At 46.0% G+C, this 17,949-nt stretch overlaps 1 protein-coding gene across 1 annotated transcript; it reads left to right on the top strand.

The window, feature by feature from the left end:
* The first annotated feature begins 13,747 nt into the window (after positions 1–13,747).
* LOC105603226 (interferon alpha-inducible protein 27-like protein 2) lies at positions 13,748–15,739 on the top strand. Its single transcript, XM_027957356.2, is given in 5 exon segments — positions 13,748–13,795; positions 13,927–13,956; positions 14,572–14,733; positions 15,513–15,613; positions 15,615–15,739. Coding segments are annotated over 5 exon segments (420 nt in total). The 5' UTR covers positions 13,748–13,788; the 3' UTR covers positions 15,735–15,739.
* Positions 15,740–17,949: the final 2,210 nt, after the last annotated feature.

Genomic DNA, 17,949 nt, shown 5'->3' with positions numbered 1-17,949 from the left:
CCACAGGGCAGCAGCTCGAATCTGACCCTCCCTTTGCACAGGATGGCAGCTTTCTGGGCAGACCCGTCCACTCCAGCCTCTGTTGTCATTTATCATGGCACTTGGACTGCAGTTTTTCTTGCATTAAAACACTGTTTCAGGCTTCCTTGGTGGCTCAGCGGTGGAGAATCCACCTGCCAATTCAGGAGACATGAGTTCGATCCCTGGTCTGGAAGGATTCCACATGCCTCAGAGCAACTAAGCCCGTGTGGCCCAACTACTGAGCCTGAGCTCTAGAGGCTGGGAACTTCAACTTGTGCATCCCAGAGCCCATGTCCCCAGTGGGAGAAGCCACCTCACTGCACCAAAATGAAGAGTAGTCCCCCTCTCTCTGCAACTAGATAAAAGCCCTCATGGCAACAAAGAACCAGCACAGCAAAGATAAATAAATAAATAAAATTATATTTAAAAAGACATTGCTTCTCAGTACAGATGCCTATCAAAAGTGGAACAAAGAAAGAACCACTGGGAAGACCCTGTGTGTCCATGAGCTAGGAGAAAGGATTTATACTGTGAATTCTAGGAAGATTCCCAATTGTTTAAAACGCAAAGACCAGGGAGGTCCCTGATCTGTCTCACTCACTGCAGGCCTCCCCTCCCCCTTCCCCCACAGTTTTGTCTATTGAGAGGGATCTGGGCAGGGTGATGGGTCCCTTCTCCCAAGCAGGAGGAGACCAGACCCAGCCCATCTTTCAGTTCCCAGTCTCTTGGGAGAAGAGAGATGGAAATTCTTACAAGAGAATAAATCAAATAGGCAAAGACCTGAGGATGTCAAGAAGCCAGAACGCAAGCCCAGCCTCTCTGAGCCCCCATTCTTCCTACAAATGCATCCCAATTGCTGCCAAGGACCCAGACCTGTACCCTCCAGGGAGTGTTCACCACCTGCCCTGGGATGCTTTTGCAGTTTCAGCATCTCGAATGGATCTTCCCAGGCTCTGAAATGAACACCAATGTTTGATTACACACAACCTTTGAAAAGTGTACTAGAATCACGTGCTCAATTGCTAAGTCATGTCTGACTCTTTGCGACCCCATAGAGTGTAGCCTACCGGGCTCCTCTGTCCATGGCATTTCCCAGCCAAGAATACTGGAGTGGGTTGCCACTTTCTCCTCCAGGGGATCTTCCCAATCCAGGGATTGAACCCTACCTAGTTTTCCATACTTTAGCCCCTCTGATGGTTTCCTGTCTAACTCAGAGCAAGAGTCAAAACCCTTTCAAATGCCCACAAGGCACTGGGCCACCTCCACACACATAGACACACAGCCTCCCCGACCCCACGCTCCCTCCACAACTCTGACCTCATCTCCATCCTCACTGACTCCTCTCGTCATACTTGCTTCCCTGCTGCTCTTCAAACACCTCCTACCTCAGGACCTTTGCACTTGCTGTTCTCTCTGTGAGAGAGATGAGAGCACATTTTTCTTTTTGTTCATGTTTTCCCCCCAAGTTCTGTAGCAATACCTGATACGTACAAATGGTCAATCGTTATTTGCTGAATGACTAAACAAATGAGAGAATAAATGAGTAGCAGCAGAGGCCGGCAACTAGAGGGATGTGGTAGGACTTCAGATAGCTTAAGACCTAAGGAGGCATAAATAAAAATGTCTAGGAGCATCTTAGAGCCTGAAAGCTGAATGAAGCCAGACCTCAGTGGGGCCTAAAGTTGCGAACACAGAGGGGCCTCTCTCCATCCTCACTCTGGCTTCTTTCTGTACGTTTGCCCTGTGTCTTGTTATCAATGGATCAGCTTTCTCTCCTACTCAGTCCGCATGGAGATGGCAAAGAAGAACCAAGGAAGCAGCTACCCTACAATTCTCGTGTCCTTCATTATAGACCTAGTTACTCAGTGTCTCTGTGACACTTCCTTTGCAAATTTCCAGGGTAAGAAACCTGGTTGGTCCAGATTTGCCAAGTGCCCGGCCTTGATCCAATCAATGTGGTCTGGGAAGTGACCTCATGTTCACGAACATGCATGGCAGGAGCCCACTCTGTGAATGGGAAAGAAACAACATTTAATGCTGTGAGTGACAGTTGGGGAGACGTCCAAAAAAAGAAGGTGCTGGCAAACCTCTTCCATAGAGAGATCTCTCCTTGCCGAATACAAAAGTTTGCTCCAAGAAAGGGAACTAGCCTTGCAGCTTTTCCAGTTTATGATCCACGACAAGTTTGATCCAGCCCACGAAATGAATCTCCACCTCAAGTTGGATGTGTGGTACCCAGCTCACCTGCAGTTATGCTTCGGTTTAAGGTGCTGCCACAAGAGGGCGCACAAAGCAAGGGATCTGATTCTCCCCAAGGCTGGTCCTCGAAACTCCAAGGCAGCAGACCCAAACGGGTTAGCTGTAAATAGTCTGCAAGGCTGGCAGAGACTCGGAATTCTTGGCCTGGTGCCCAGCGCTGCCATGTCTCCTGAAGCATGACACATCTCAGGCAAATTTAGTCACTTTATTATGACTTGGAGGATTGGCTCAACCTCAATAGAATTTCCAGAAGAGCTGTGGCAGGAGGCCTCAGCTGGAGGCAGCCCTAAGGACTACATATTGTCACTTAGTTGCTCAGTCATGTCAGACCCCGTGGACTGTAGCCCACTAGGCTCTGCTGTCTAACTAATTCTCCAGGCAAGAATACTGGAATGGGTTGCCATTTCCTTCTCCAAAGGAACTTCCCGAACCAGGGATTGAACTCACATCTCCAGCACTGTCAGGCAGATCTTTTTTTTTTTTTTTTTTCCACTGCTGAGCCACCAGGGAAGCCAAGGACTACATACCAGATAGGCAAAGTGGCAAAGCTCTGAACCTGAAAGCATCAACAGAGGTTAGTGATAGGGAACAGAGGAGCTTAATTTTTTTCCACTTTGCATATCTAATAATGTTTAAAAGTTCAATGAACATGGACTGCTCCTATAATTCACTTGTTACAGTACATCTTGGATTCTTTTCACATGGGGCTATTCTGAATAAAGTTGTTTTGGCCTCTGTGTACAAGTCCAGAAGTGTGGCATTTATCTTCATTTCTCTCGAGCAAAAACCTGGGAGAGGCGTTAATGGATCACATTGAATCTATAGGTCAATTTGTGGAGCATCGACAGCTTAAAATCCAGCCTTCCAACCCGTGAATATGGTTTACCCTTCCATTTTTCAGGCTCCCTTTCATTTCTCTCTACAATGTTTTCTGGTTTCACTGTACACATCGTGCATATATTTTGATAGTATATTCCTAAGTATTTTACAGTTTTGATGATATTGCACATGTCATTTGGAAGATGCTTTGATGCTGTGACAATTTTACTTTAGTTGGTAGTATTTATAAATACAGTTGATTTTTGCAATATTTTAAGTTGCTTCTAGCAGTTTTTTGCAGATTCCTTAGGACTCACTACATAAACAATCATGTTGTACATGAGAAAGGTTTTTACTTTTTCCTTTCCAATCGTCATGCCTTACTTCCTCCTCTCCCTCCCTGCTTTCTTCACTCCAGGGGTTAGGACGTCCAGGGAAATACCAAACAGAGGTGGTGAGAGTGGGCATCCTGCCTCCTCCCAACAGAAACGGGAATGCACCTGATATAGCAGGATTAAGAATGATGTTTGTTGTTGATTTTTTTCCATAGAAAACATTTGTAAGATTGCAAATTTTCTTTTTTATTTCTAAATTGTTTAGAATTTTATTTATTTATTTATTTGAAAAGGAATCTATCTTAATTAAAATTTAACACAAAGAAGAAAGAATGCAAGAAAATTGGTACAAGTTTTTACTCATTAAATGGATATTGACTGGGTAGCAACTATATTCTGGAACTGTGATAGACAGTCAGGAATAAGATCCAAGCCTGTCCTCAGGCACTCATAGTCTGGGTGGGAATAATGGAGCATCTACTAGATAAGAATATGATTATTTTTTCCTCTATTTCTGTACATGTGGGAAGTTCAGTTCAGTTCAGTTCATTTGCTCAGTCATGTCTGACTCTTTGCGACACCATGAATCCCAGCACGCCAGGCCTCCCTGTCCATCACCAACTCCCGGAGTTCACTCAGACTGACAGCCATCGAGTCCGTGATGCCATCCAGCCATCTCATCCTGGGTCGTCCCCTTCTCCTCCTGCCCCCAATCCCTCCCAGCATCAGAGTCTTTTCCAATGAGTCAACTCTTCGCATGAGGTGGCCGAAGTACTGGAGCTTCAGCTATAGCATCATTCCTTAAGAAATCCCAGGGTTGATTTCCTTCAGAATGGACTGGTTGGATGAACTCATTTTCAAATATTGGGCTAGCCTTATTTGCCAGGATAAACTTCACTACTTCATGACATTGTCTCTTTTATCTATTGGTAGATTTAATTTGCTAATATTTTGTTCAAGTTACTTACATCTAAGTTTTTAAGGGATATTGGTCTATAGTTTTCTTTTTCTGCAATGCTTTTGTTAAATTTTGATAATGAGGCTATATTGCCCTCATAAAGTGAGTTATGGAAAATTTCTCTTTTCCATTTTCTGAAAAAGTTTGTATAAACTTGATAGCTTTCCTCCCTTTAAATACCTGATAGACTTCATCAGTGAAGCTATCTGAGCTTGGAATTTTTTCTGGGAATAATTTAAATTACATATTTAATTAATTCAGTATAGAGAGTCTTTTCCCCTATCCCTGTAGGTAAAGAATCTACCTGCAATGCAAGAGACCAGGGTTCGATCCCTGGGTCAGGAAAATCCTCTGGAGAAGTGACTGGCAAGCCACTTCAGTATTCTTGCCTGGAGAATCCCATGGACAGAGGAGCCTGTCAGGCTACAGTCTTTGGGGTTGCAAAGAGTCAGACGCAACTGAGCGACTAACATGGGCGTGTGTGCACACACACACACACAGAGTCTTTCAGGTTTTCTATCTCTTCTTGGGTGAGTTTGTTAATTTCTCAAGGAATGCGTCCATTTATTTATATTATCAAGTGTACAGACATAAAGTTGCTTATAGATCCTTTTTTTCCTTTCACTGTGATAACTATCCTTTCATTCTTTATGATGGTAGATTTGTTTTCTCTCACTTTTTTCTTGATCAAGGAAAACTCTGGATAGATTTTTTTTTAATGTTTTACTATAAAAAGGTTGGGTTTGTGCATTTTTTCCCTCTTGTTTGCTTTCTATTTCATTAGTTTCTGTTATATATCTTTCCTTCTACTTACTTTGGGTTTAATTTGCTCCCTTAATTTGGAAACTTAGATAATGTATTTTAAATCTTTTTTCTAATATGAACATTTAAAACTGTACAAAAAATATTTCTATGTACTAATTAATTGTGTCCCACAAATTTCAGTGTTTTACCTAATCAACTAAAAATATTTTCTAATTTCACTTGTGACTTTTTAATCTGTCCTATGGATTACTTAGAATTATGCTGTTCTTTTCCATATATTTGAGAAATTTCTAAATATCTTATTGTTCAGTTCAATTCAGTTCAGTTGTTCAGTCGTGTCTGACTCTTTGGGACCCCATGAATCACAGCACGCCAGGCCTCCCTGTCCATCACCAACTCCCGGAGTTCACTCAAACTCATGTCCATCCAGTCGGTGATGCCATCCAGCCATCTCATCTTCTGTCATCCCCTTCTCCTCCTGCCCTCAATCCCTGCCAGCATCAGGGTCTTTTCCAATGAGTCAACTCTTCACATGAAGTAGCCAAAGTATCAGAGCTTCAGCTTTAGTATCAGTCCTTCCAATGAACACCCAGGACTGATCTACTTTAGAATGGACTGGTTGGATCTCCTTGCAGTCCAAGGGACTCTCAAGAGTCTTCTCCAACACCACAGTTCAAAAGCATCAATTCTTCAGCGCTCAGCTTTCTTCACAGTCCAACTCTTACATCCATACATGACCACTGGAAAAACCATAGCCTTGACTAGACGGACCTTTGCTGGCAAAGTAATATCTCTGCTTTTGAATATGCTATCTAGGTTGGTCATAACTTTTCTTCCAAGGAGTAAGCGTCTTTTAATTTCAGGGCTTCAATCACTATCTGCAGTGATTTTGGAGCCCCAAAAAATAAAGTCTGACAGTTACTGAGTGTTAATTTAACACTTTTGTGATCATAAATGTGCTCTGTATGTTTCACAGTCTTTTGAAATTTATTGATTTGCTATGGCCCAGCATATGGTCTATCTTATACAATTTTGAACTTTAAGTTTTCATTATAAAATTGGTTTTAAATATAATATTTTTCATCTTTATAGTCACAAGATGAAATCTCTTGCCAAAGCATACCATCAAAATTGGGATCATAACTCAAATGGCAGGTCAGGTGGTCTAGTATTCCCATCTCTTTCAGAATTTTCCACAGTTTGTTGTGATCCACAGAGTGAAAGGCTTTGGCATAGTCAATAAAGCAGAAATAGATGTTTTTCTGGAACTCTCTTGCTTTTCCAATGATCCAGCAGATGTTGGCAATTTGATCTCTGGTTCCTCTGCCTTTTCTAAAACAAGCTTGAACATCAGGAAGTTCACGGTTCACGTATTGCTGAAGCCTTGCTTGGAGAATTTTGAGCATTACTTTATTAGCATGTGAGATGAGTGCAATTGTGCGGTAGTTTGAGCATTCTTTGGCATTGCCTTTCTTTGGGATTGGAGTGAAAACTGACCTTCTCCAGTCCTGTGGCCACTTCTGAGTTTTCCAAATTTGCTGGCATATTTAGTGTAGCACTTTCACAGCATCATCTTTTAGGATTTGAAATAGCTCGACTGGAATACCATCACCTCCACTAGTTTTGTTCATAGTGATGCTTTCTAAGGCCCACTTGACTTCACACTCCAGGATGTCTGGCTGTAGGTGAGTTATCACACCATCGTGATTATCTGGGTCATGAAGCTCTTTTTTGTACAGTTCTTCTGTGTATTCTTGCCACCTTTTCTTAATATCTTCTAGTTCTGTTAGGTCCATACCATTTCTGTTCTTTATCGAGCCCATCTTTGCATGAAATGTTCCCTTGGTGTCTCTAATTTTCTTGAAGAGATCTCTAGTCTTGAGAAACCTATACGCAGGTCAGGAAGCAATAGTTAGAACTGGACATGAAACAACAGACTGGTTCCAAAAAGGAAAAGAGGTACGTCAAGGCTGTATATTGTCACCCTGCTTATTTAACTTATACACAGAGTACATCATGAGAAACGCTGGGCTGGAAGAAGCACAAGCTGGACTCAGGATTGCCAGGAGAAATAGCAATAACCTCAGATATGCAGATGACACCACCCTTATGGCAGAAAGTGAAGAGGAACTAAAAAGCCTCTTGATGAAAGTGAAAGAGGAGAGTGAAAAGTTGGCTTAAAGCTCAACATTCAGAAAACTAAAATCCTGGCATCCAGTCCCATCATTTCATGGGAAATACATGGGGAAATAGTGGAAACAGTGTCAGACTTTATTTTGGGGGGCTCCAAAATCACTGCAGATGCTGACTGCAGCCATGAAATTAAAAGACGTTTACTCCTTGGAAGAAAAGTTATGACCAACCTAGATAGCATATTCAAAAGCAGAGATATTACTTTGCCGACGAAGGTCTGTCTAGTCAAGGCTATGGTTTTTCCTGTGGTCATGTATGGACGTGAGAGTTGGACTGTGAAGAAAGCTGAGCACCTAAGAATTGATGCTTTTGAACTGTGGTGTTGGAGAAGACTCTTGAGAGTCCCTTGGACTGCAAGGAGATCCAACCAGTCCATTCTAAAGTAGATCAGTCCTGGGTGTTTATTGGAAGGACTGATGCTAAAGCTGAAGCTCTGATACTTTGACCACCTCATGCGCAGAGCTGACTCATTGGAAAAGACCCTGATGCTGGGAGGGATTGGGAGCAGGAGGAGAAGGGGACAACCGAGGATGAGATGGCTGGATGGCACCACCGACTGGATGGACATGAGTTTGAGTGAACTCCGGGAGTTGGTGATGGACAGGGAGGCCTGGCGTGCTGCAATTCATGGGGTCCCAAAGAGTCAGACATGACTGAGCAACTGAACTGAATTGAATGGAACTGAACTCAAATGGCAGATATACCATATTCTTATGCATAAGCTAAATGTTCAATACGCACAAATTATTCTTAAATAATTGCCTAAAACATTAATATCATTGGTTTATTAATTTTATTTCATTTTAAATAGTTATAAGCATTCCAGGTTTTTTAACATTCTTGAAAGTGAAAGTGAAGTCGCTCAGTCGTGTCCGACTCTTTGCGACCCCGCGGACTGTAGCCTACCAGGCTCCTTCCTCCATGGGATTCTCCAGGCAAGAATACTGGAGTGGGTTGCCATTTCCTTCTAAAATGTTAGTGTTTAACTGGGATGGTACTGCCACCTAGGGGACATCTTGGGAAATTGTTGGCATGTTTTTTGTGTGTAGCTAGATGGCGTTCCCTATGAATTCCATTTCAAGACAGTTAGATATCATTACAATGCATTTTAAAATGTTTACAAAAGATACACAGGGCTGGATTAATGCTTCTTGTTGAAAATAATTTATTTATTTTTTGTTTTGGTTGCACTGCGTCTTCACTGCCCCCTGGACTTTCTCTAGTGCAACAAGTGGGGGCTGCTCTTCATTACAGTGTGCAGGTTTCTCCTGGGGGCTTCTCTAGTTGCAGAGCACAGGCTTTAGCTGCGTGGGCTTCAGTACTTGCAGCTCATGGGCTCAGTAGCTGTGGCTCAACGGTCCTAGAGTGTGGGCTCGGTAATTGTTGCGCGCAGGCTTAGTTGTTCCGCGGCATATGGCATCTCCCCAGACCAAGGATCGAACTTGTGTCTCCTGCACTGGTGGGTGGATTCTTATCCACTGTACCACCAGGGAAGTCCTCTCACCTATTTTAATCCAGAGCCCCTTGTCCTGCTTAAGAGAAGTCAGACAAGGGGATTCCCTAGTTGTCCAGTGGTTTGGACTCTGCACTTCCACTACAGAGGGCATGAGTTCAATCCCTGGTCTGAGAATTCAGATTCTGTAAGCCTTGTGGTGCAGACAAAAAAAAAGTCACACAAGATCTGGCCTATGAAAAGGCAAAGAGGTGAAGCAGAGGGAAAATTTTGAGACTAAAATTGAGACACCATTACCCTGGCCCCCCGGCACTGTCCACAACAAGCAGAGTGACCTCAGGCAGGCACCCCTGTCTATGGGCTTCTGTCTCCCCAGCTGACCAGTGAGTGGGCGGGGCTCTCAGACTCTCTCACCTTCACCCCTCCAACCACAACATTCACTGGGGCTGAAGTCATCACTCAACAGTTGGACCCTTTTCGTCCTTCTTTTCCTGCCCAAGATCTGCATCTCTGGGTATGTTGGTCCTTTGATAAAGGCCAGAAAGCTTTGATCATAGAGAAAAGTACGGTTCATCCTCCTGACAGCAAGTCCAGAAGTTGAATGCCTGTCTCCAACTTTGCCTCCCTTTGTGAGTTCTCTGGGTGCCCTCAGCACAGTTGGTAAGAAGGGTCCTTCTTAAGCAAGAATTGCTTGGGGTCCAAAATGGTTGCATGGTTACCAGGAAAGACCTTAAGACCATAAGGTGGCAGGCGGCGCTAGCAGATACTATTTTGAGAATGGCTGGTAGGGTCCTTCAGTTTGATATACTTCAGAAAATTCAAGTTCTCAGTGATGCAGGAATGTGACTGGAACCACATCCACAATCCATACACATGACCTTGCTATCTAGAGAAGGAATCTTGTCTTGCACTGATGTCATGGGAAGGGGGAAAGCATCTATCCTTATCTTCAAAATGGACCTTCTAATCAACCTGGGAATTGCATTCTTTTTGTTGTGGTACTTAAAGAAGATGCACCACAGATATCTGACAGGTCATAAGACAAGTCATGCTAGCTATCACAATGTTCAAGCCAAATCACATATAAGCCAAAATGACTTCCCCATACCACAATATGTGAAAATGTCTACCGTCAACACCAACAGTTGTAAGTTGATAGCATGTACTTTTGATGAGCTGTGATGAGAATGGCAGTTTACCTCTGTGATCTTCCTCCACGAGACTTTTATCTAATCATGAAGGGAAATTTCAGACAAATCCCAGTGAGGGAACATTCTCCAAAATATCTGACCAGTACTGCTCAAAACCATTAAGGTCAACAAAAGCAAGGAAAGCACGAGAAACTGTCACAGCAAAGAAATACCTAAGTAGCCATGAAGACTAAATGTCATGTGATATCCTGGACTGGATCCTGGAACAGAAGGATGTTAGGTTAGAAATAAGAAAATCTGAATAAAGTATGATTTTGATAATAACCTGCCAGCATTGGTTCATTCATTGTAACAAGTGTATCCTACTAATATATTAATAATAAGGGAAAACTGGGTGCAGGATATGTATGAACTCTCTGTACTATCTTTGCAATTTTTTCTTTGAAAATAAAGTTTATTTTAAAATATGTAGTCCTTATAGTGGTAAAGAACCCGCCTGCCAGTGTGGAGAAGTAAGAGACGCGAGTGTGATCCCTCGGTGGGGAAGATCCCTGGAAGAGGGCACAGCAACCCACTCCAGTATTCTTGCCTGGAGAATCCCATGGACAGAGGAACCTGGCAGGTCACAGTCCTTAGGGTTGCAAAGAATCGGACACAGTTGAATCAAGTTAGCACACACAGACACATACAATGACAAAATTTTACCCAGGAATATGGAAAAAGAATAAGTAGAAAGACTTATCATCTTCCTGGATTAAAAAAATTGCTTTTGTAAAAATATTTCTCCTTGAATATTTATTTTTAAAATGAGCTCAATTTCCATCAAAATAGCAAAAAAAGATTCTGAAATTGAAAAAAGATATTTGTAAATTTCATCTGAAGAACTAATAAGTAGGAAGAATCAGAAGTATTTTAAACCTAAATGAAAATGGTCACGGACATGAAATCAAATATTAAATGTATAAACATTAAAATGGTATTATATTGTTGCCAGAAGAGATCCTCATTAAGACAGAATAGAATATTCCAAAACAGGTACACTGGTTTATACACAAGCATGTGTATTTTGAATATAAGGTTAGAATTTCAAATCAAAGAGGAAATGGAAGATGATTTAATAAATGATGTTGGAATTTAATAAATGGTGTTTATATCTGAGCTCATTGGCTAAGACATACATAGATATGTAAAACACCCTATATGTACAAACTAAATTCCAGATGGATTAAAAAGTGAAGCCACAGAAGAACCCCTACCCCCACTCCCTCGAAATATAGGTGATGATGTATCTGATAGCTAGCAGGAACAGCTTTTTTTAGACATACAAATAAAAAAATAACAAATTAAAGTACTAGTATATTCTCATAAATATTAAAAACTTTTCTACGTTAAAAAAGTCCCCCTACCCCCTTGAAAAAAAAGACAATAATGAAACAAAACTTTGCGACATCTATAAGAAAGAATTAAGATAGTTAAATATAAATAAATTCCTATATCTGTAAGGGAAAAATATAACACATCCAGGGAAGAAACATCCTAGAATACCAGACCGTATTCACAAATAAGACTGCATAAGCCTAAGTAACAGAAAAGTAATTTAGCCTGGGGTTTCCCTGATAGTTTAATGGTTAAGAATCCTCCTGCCAATGCAGGGGACATGGGTTTGATCCCTGATCCTGGAAGATCCCACATGGCACAGAGCAATAAGATCCCACATGGCACAACCACTGAGCCCACACACCCCAGAGCCTGTGCTCTGCAACGGGAGAGGCCCTTGCAATGAGAAGCCTGTCCCCTGCAACTAGAGAAAGCCCTCAGGCAGCAGGGAAGACCAGAGCAGCCAAAACTAAACTAACTAATTAATTTAGAAAATAATTTAACCTGATCAGCAGTAAAAAAAAGAAATTTAAATTAAAATGTCATCATTTTTTTAACCTTTCATCAGAAAAGGGATTTTTTTGTTTTAATGACAAAGCTAATTGTTGGTTAAGAGTAGAGAAAAATAGATCCCCTCCCATACTTTTAGAGGGAGTATAAGCTGAAGCAATACTTTTGAAATATAACCTAACAAGAAAGTATCAAGTGCCACAAGAAATGTTTAGTTTCTGACCCAGCAATTCCTCCTCCAGGACTATATTATCAGACAATACTTGAGCACTATGTCATAAGCACTTCAGGCCAGGATAAGCTATAGAGCAAAAATTTAAACCCTTAAACGTGGTGCAGGGAAGGGCTGATGCATCAAACTATAGTTTACCCCTAGGACAGAATGTCTGATGACAAGTGAAAAATCACATTGAAATTCTGAAAAAAAAAAAACAAAAAAAAAAAAAAACAAATGCATAGGGACAGAAAACACATCAGAAATGGCCAGAGGCAGGGGTCAGGGAGAAGTTGATTACAAATGACCTGAGAGAACTGGGGACTAGGGGGACTGGTGATGAAAACGTTCTGTATCTGAGCTGATGGTTGCACAACTGTAAAGGTTTGTCCAAACTCATAAAAATATACACTCAAAAGTTGAGTCTGGGGGTTTCCCTGGCAGTCTCGTGGTTAAGATTCCGCCCTTCCACTGCAGGAGTCTCAGGCTCCATCCTTGGTCAGGGATCTTAATCCTGGCATGTCTCATGTAACACACTGCCCTTCCCCCCCCCACCCCCACCCCATTGAGTTTTACTCCGTGTAAATTACACCTCAATAAATATAACTTTTTTAAAAATCCGGTTGAAGAATATCAAACAACTTGTGCTTAGTCCCTCAGTTGTGTCTTTTTGTGACCCCAGGCTCCTCTGTCCATGGGGATTTTCCAGGCAAGGATACGGGAGTGGGTTGCTATGCCCTCCTCCAGGGGATCTTCGCAACCCAGGGATGTAACTCAGGACTCCCACATTGCAGGCAGATTCTTTACCCTCTGAACTACCAGGGAAGCCCATGAACACTGGAGTGGGTAGCCTATTCCTTCTGCAGGGGATCTTCCCCACCCAGGAATTGAATCGGGGTCTCCTGCATTGCAGGCAGATTTTTTTTTACTAGCTGAGCTACCAGGGAAGCCCATTAAACAGCTTGGGGAAATATAAACGGTAGATTAAATAAGTAATTTGCAAAGTAGCATACAAGTGTGATTGGAACTTGGAAGTGAGGTTACAGGATGGAGATGTGGTGGTCTTGGCAAGACAGACTGGAAGGAAAAGCAGTAAGATCTACCAGTATCTCCCTCTGGAAGTGAATTAAATTTTCTCCTTGCGTTCTGTGTGTGCTTATTTTGTTGTTGTTGTTATTGTTTATGTTTTTGTTTTTGTTTTGGCCGAGAACGACTCGTCTGTCATCAGGGGGCAAAATGTTACACTTGGAACCCCGATCCACTTGCAGCGTCTTTCGGGTGTTTTCAGGTTCTTTTCCCTTTGGTGGGGCCACCAAACCAGAGAGAATCCCATTCGGGCGGGGGGGCAACCACCGGTGGGTAGAAGAGAGCCGGAGGAGAAGGACCAGTGGGGTGAAGGTGGGGGGCGGGCGAGTAAGACCCGGGTGTAGGGATGGGAAGCGGGTGGGGGCGGGCGAGCAGGAGAGCAGAATGTGCTTCCTGGCAACCCACTCCAGTGTTCTTGCCTGGAGAATCCCAGGGACGGGGGAGCCTGGTGGGCTGCCGTCTATGGGGTCGCACAGAGTCGGACACGACTGAAGCGACTTAGCAGCAGCAGCAGCAGCAGCAGAGTCTAATTGGGGCAGAGATGCTGCGAGGGGCCGACCGCTTCCCCATTGGTTCCTCGGACAATCACAGCACCTCCTGGATCTTAGTCATTTCCTGAGCTCAGCTGCTGCGAAGAGGGCATCGCCATGATAAGTGAGTTTCTCCTTCCCATCAGGGGACGTCCTGGGCAGGGGGCGGCCCTCCCAGACCCCAACCCACCAAGGGCCAGAGGACTCGCTTCTTTCCCTCAATACTTCAACCAACTCTCTCTCCTCTCTCTCAAGAACGAGCGGCGGCCGCTGCGATCGGAGGAGGTGACTTCCCTGCATCCCTGCATCCCTGCGTCGCCAGGCCTTCACCTGGCCCCGGTCCGGGGATGGACGGGAGGCCTTAGAAAGGGGACACTCCCCTCCACTCCTGGAGCCGCTGGGGTGACTGCTAGGGACCAAGAGCGGTGCTCCCTAGGAAGAGGACCCCGCGATCCCCCACGTAGATGCTCCTCTAGTCCTTATATGTAAAGAGCATGTAGAGAAGGTTTCATTTGAAAGGGTATTTGCTGCTAAAGCCAGCAGTGGTTTATTGGTTTATTTCACCCCCACACTGACACACACACACACACGCACGCACACACACGCACGCACACACACACGCACGCAGACCTGAAGCCCAGGAAGGGGTGGTGACTTCCCCGTTGCCACACTGCAAGTTGGAGACTCAAATAGGTGCCTCCCCTAAACTACTGTCCCTAGCTGGCTCCACAGCCCCGCTCCCATACCATTTTTTTTTTTTTTAACCTTGGGACATTTCTCCAAGCGGCTGTCCCCGTCTGCTCCAAGCAGACAGTCCCCAGAAACTGTCAAGGATTCCTAAAGGGGGGTCCACTCCCCTCAGCCCATGCCCCCGACCCCAAAGCTCCTCTCTCCCTGCAGCCCTGGCGGTGGCGGCTGTGCCCGCGGTGCTGGGCGCCGTGGGCTTCACGGGGGCTGGAATCGCCGCCTCCTCCTTAGCGGCCAAGATGATGTCAGCGGCCGCGGTGGCCAATGGGGGCGGAGTTGCCGCCGGCAGCCTGGTGGCCACTCTCCAGTCCGTGGGTAAGGGGCTGGGCCGGATGAGGGGCGGGAGGAACAGAGGGGAGGAGGGTCCGACCAGCACAAGTGTCGCCGGAGGCTAAGCCTGCGGGAGGGCCGGTCCCTCCCCTCCAGTTTCGTGGTCCTCAAGGTCCCTGGTTCTCCGTCTCTCCCTCACTGTTCTCCCGAGTCCTGGGTGAGCCTTGCAGGCAGGAGTGGAGTGGAGGGGTGAGCGGGTCCTGGGAAAGAGAAGAACGGAGGGTCCCAGGGTTTGTGACAGCTGGGCTCTAGGTCTTTGTTTTTGTTGTTTAGTCGCTAAGTCGTGTCCGGCTGTTTGTGACCCCATGGACTGTAGCCCACCAGGCTCCTCTGTTCTTGGGATTTCTCAGGCAAGAATGCCAGAGTGGGTTGCCATCTCCTTCTCCAGTGGATCTTCCCAACCCAGGAATCGAACCCACGTCTCCTGCATTGGCAGGTTCTTTACCACGGAGCCACCAGGGAAGCCTGGGCTCTGGGTCTAGCCCTGCCAAAATCTGACCCCTGAGTGGCCTAGGCAGATCCCCTCCCCTCTCAGCCTCAGTGGGACCTGTCGCTCTTGGGGTCTGTGGCTGACTCTCTCTCTTCACCCCCTTCTCTCTCTCTTCCAGCCACCTCTAGCTCCCTCTGCCCAAAGCAGAGCCCTGGGGGATTCTGGACCTAGAGGAGGCATCCACGTGGCATCTCTGGGCCTCAGGCCTTCTGAGGGGGTCCCAGCCACTCGCCACTGCACCCTTCCTACGCTCACCCTTTTTCTCTCCCAACAGGGGCAGCTGGACTCTCCACATCATCCAACATCCTCCTGGGCTCCGTTGGATCAGCTTTTGGGGCTTTGCTTGGAGGAGCCAGAAGGGCACCTCCTTCCCCTCCTCCAGGTGGACCCAGACCTGCAGGGGAGCAGCCAGGAGAAAATGTACCCCAAGTCGAACCTCCAAAACCCCCACTCGGGCCAGAGAAGTATGAGAAATAAAGATCACCTGCAGATGTAACTCCCTGTCTTTACTCCTTGCAGCCCTGGGGGGCTGTGAGTTGTGAACTGGAAGTTTCAATTCCTCCCCATTCTCCCAACCTGAAGGGCTTCCCCGGTGACTCAGTGGTAAAGAATCCACCTGCCAATGCAGGAGACATGAGTGCAATCCCTGGGGTCAGGAAGATCCCCTGGAAAAAGGATATGGCAACCCACTCCAGCATTCTTGCCTGGGAAATCCCATGGACAGAGGAGCCTGGTGGGCTACAGTCCATGGCGTTGCAGAGTCTTAGCGACTTAGCGACTGAACCACCACACTCCCAACCTGTCTTCTGGTGGGGGACAGAGAGGGGTGGCCAGCTGATCAAGCACAGTATCACTTGGCAGGAGGCTCTCATTGGTCCCCATCTTACAGAGCATGGGCTGTATAACCCAGGGCCATCCGTGGGCCATCCGTGGGTCTCAGTTTACCACTCACTCAATGATGCTTGAATGCTTAGTTGCTCTGCTGCTGCTGCTGCTAAGTCACGTCAGTCGTGTCTGACTCTGTGCGACCCCATAGATGGCAGCCCACCAGGCTCCCCCGTCCCTGGGATTCTCCAGGCAAGAACACTGGAGTGGGTTGCCATTTCCTTCTCCAATGCATGAAAGTGAAAAGTGAAAGTGAAGTCGTTCAGTTGTGTCCGACTCTTAGCGACCCCATCGACTGCAGCCCACCAGGCTCCTCCGTCCATGGGGTTTTCCAGGCAAGAGTACTGGAGTGGGGTGCCATCGCCTTCTCTTAGTTGCTCAGTTGTATCCAATTCTTTGCAACCACCTGGACTAAAGGCCACCAGGCCTCTCTGTCCATAGCGTTTCCCAAGCAAGAATACTGGAGTGGGTTGCCAGTTCCTCCTCCAGGGGTCTTCCCCACCCAGGGATCAAACTCGCGTCTCCTGTGTCTCCTGAATTAGTAGGTGGATTCCTTACCACTGAGCCATCTAGGAGGCCACACTCAACGATGGGGTTGACAGAGGTTCCTAGGTAGGCAGAGATGAGGGGTATCTAGGATGCGTATAGAGCCACTGACCCCAGATCCCTCTGCCCTTAATGTCATTATTGGACACCAGACATCCGGAGGTGATCAGGACATTGGCCTTTCTCAGAATGCTGTGGGGAGGCTGACCAGCAGACCACCAGGACAAGGACAGTGCCGTGTGCCAAGTGTTACAGTGGGTACTTCGAGAGGAAGAGATGGGGTCAGGAGTGGTCCCTACGCTTTGTGCCTGGAAAATTGAAAGGGAACTGGCGTTTACCAGTTCCTCCCCTGGTGACCGTTTGCCTGCAATGCGGGAGACCCAGGTTCGATTCCTGGGTCAGGAAAGTCCCCTGGAGAAGGAAATGGCAATCCACTCCAGCCCTCTTGCCTGGAAAATCCCATGGACGGAGGAGCCTGATAGGCTACAGTCCATGGGGTCGCAAAGAGTCTGACACAACTGAGCGACTTCACTTCCTTCACTTCCCCTGGTGACAAGAGTTCTTGGTCTCCCCTGAGACTCTGTTCCCATCCAGAGTGAGCGCTCACTTCCTTCCAGAGAGGCCTACATTCTCTGGAGTCTTTTTAAAGAAGGAGATAATCAGTTCTGAAACTGCTGCTCCTGACCCTATGAAGAAGGAGGGGCTGCTTAGGACACAGGAAGCTAGAGAGAGTGTTAACTCCCCCCGACAATAAGAAAAAGCCAGAAAACTTACAAAAGCATAACTTTCCTTCAACCCCTGAAAGAGCTGAAGCGGGGGCCACCAGATGGGCCTGAATTCTCAGGGAGGTCAGGTTCCTCCAAGGAGAGCCCTGGAGACCACCCTGTGCAGAGCGCAGGAGGGAGCTGAGGCTGGTCCAGGGGGTGCGAGTTCAGCTGAGAGCCTTACCTGATCGCTCAAGGGCAAGGATAGGCTTGCATGAGTGCAGGGGCCCTGGGGAGCTACAGTCACAAGGATGGATGCTTCAGGCCAGACTGAAAGCTCCCAAGGACCCACTGGGTGCTCCCAAGAAAGACTGGAGGCAGGAGGAAATCCAAGGAAAACGCACCTCATTGAGGCAAGACTGGCAGAGGGGAGCTGCAGCCCCGCCCCCTAGGGAACAAAAGCCTTATTCTGCTAGGGCAAGGAGAGTAAACTGTAGCCCGCAGAGCACAGGTGAAGATCACTGTAGACAGGAAAGAAAAAGAGAAAAAAAAAACCGTTCCCCCTGAAGTTGGGGT

The sequence above is a fragment of the Ovis aries genome, chromosome 18 (assembly GCF_016772045.2).
Source record: "Ovis aries strain OAR_USU_Benz2616 breed Rambouillet chromosome 18, ARS-UI_Ramb_v3.0, whole genome shotgun sequence".
Taxonomy (NCBI): domain Eukaryota; kingdom Metazoa; phylum Chordata; class Mammalia; order Artiodactyla; family Bovidae; genus Ovis; species Ovis aries.
The sequence above is the reverse complement of the archived record's forward strand: the minus strand, read 5'-3'. Positions and strand labels throughout refer to the sequence as shown.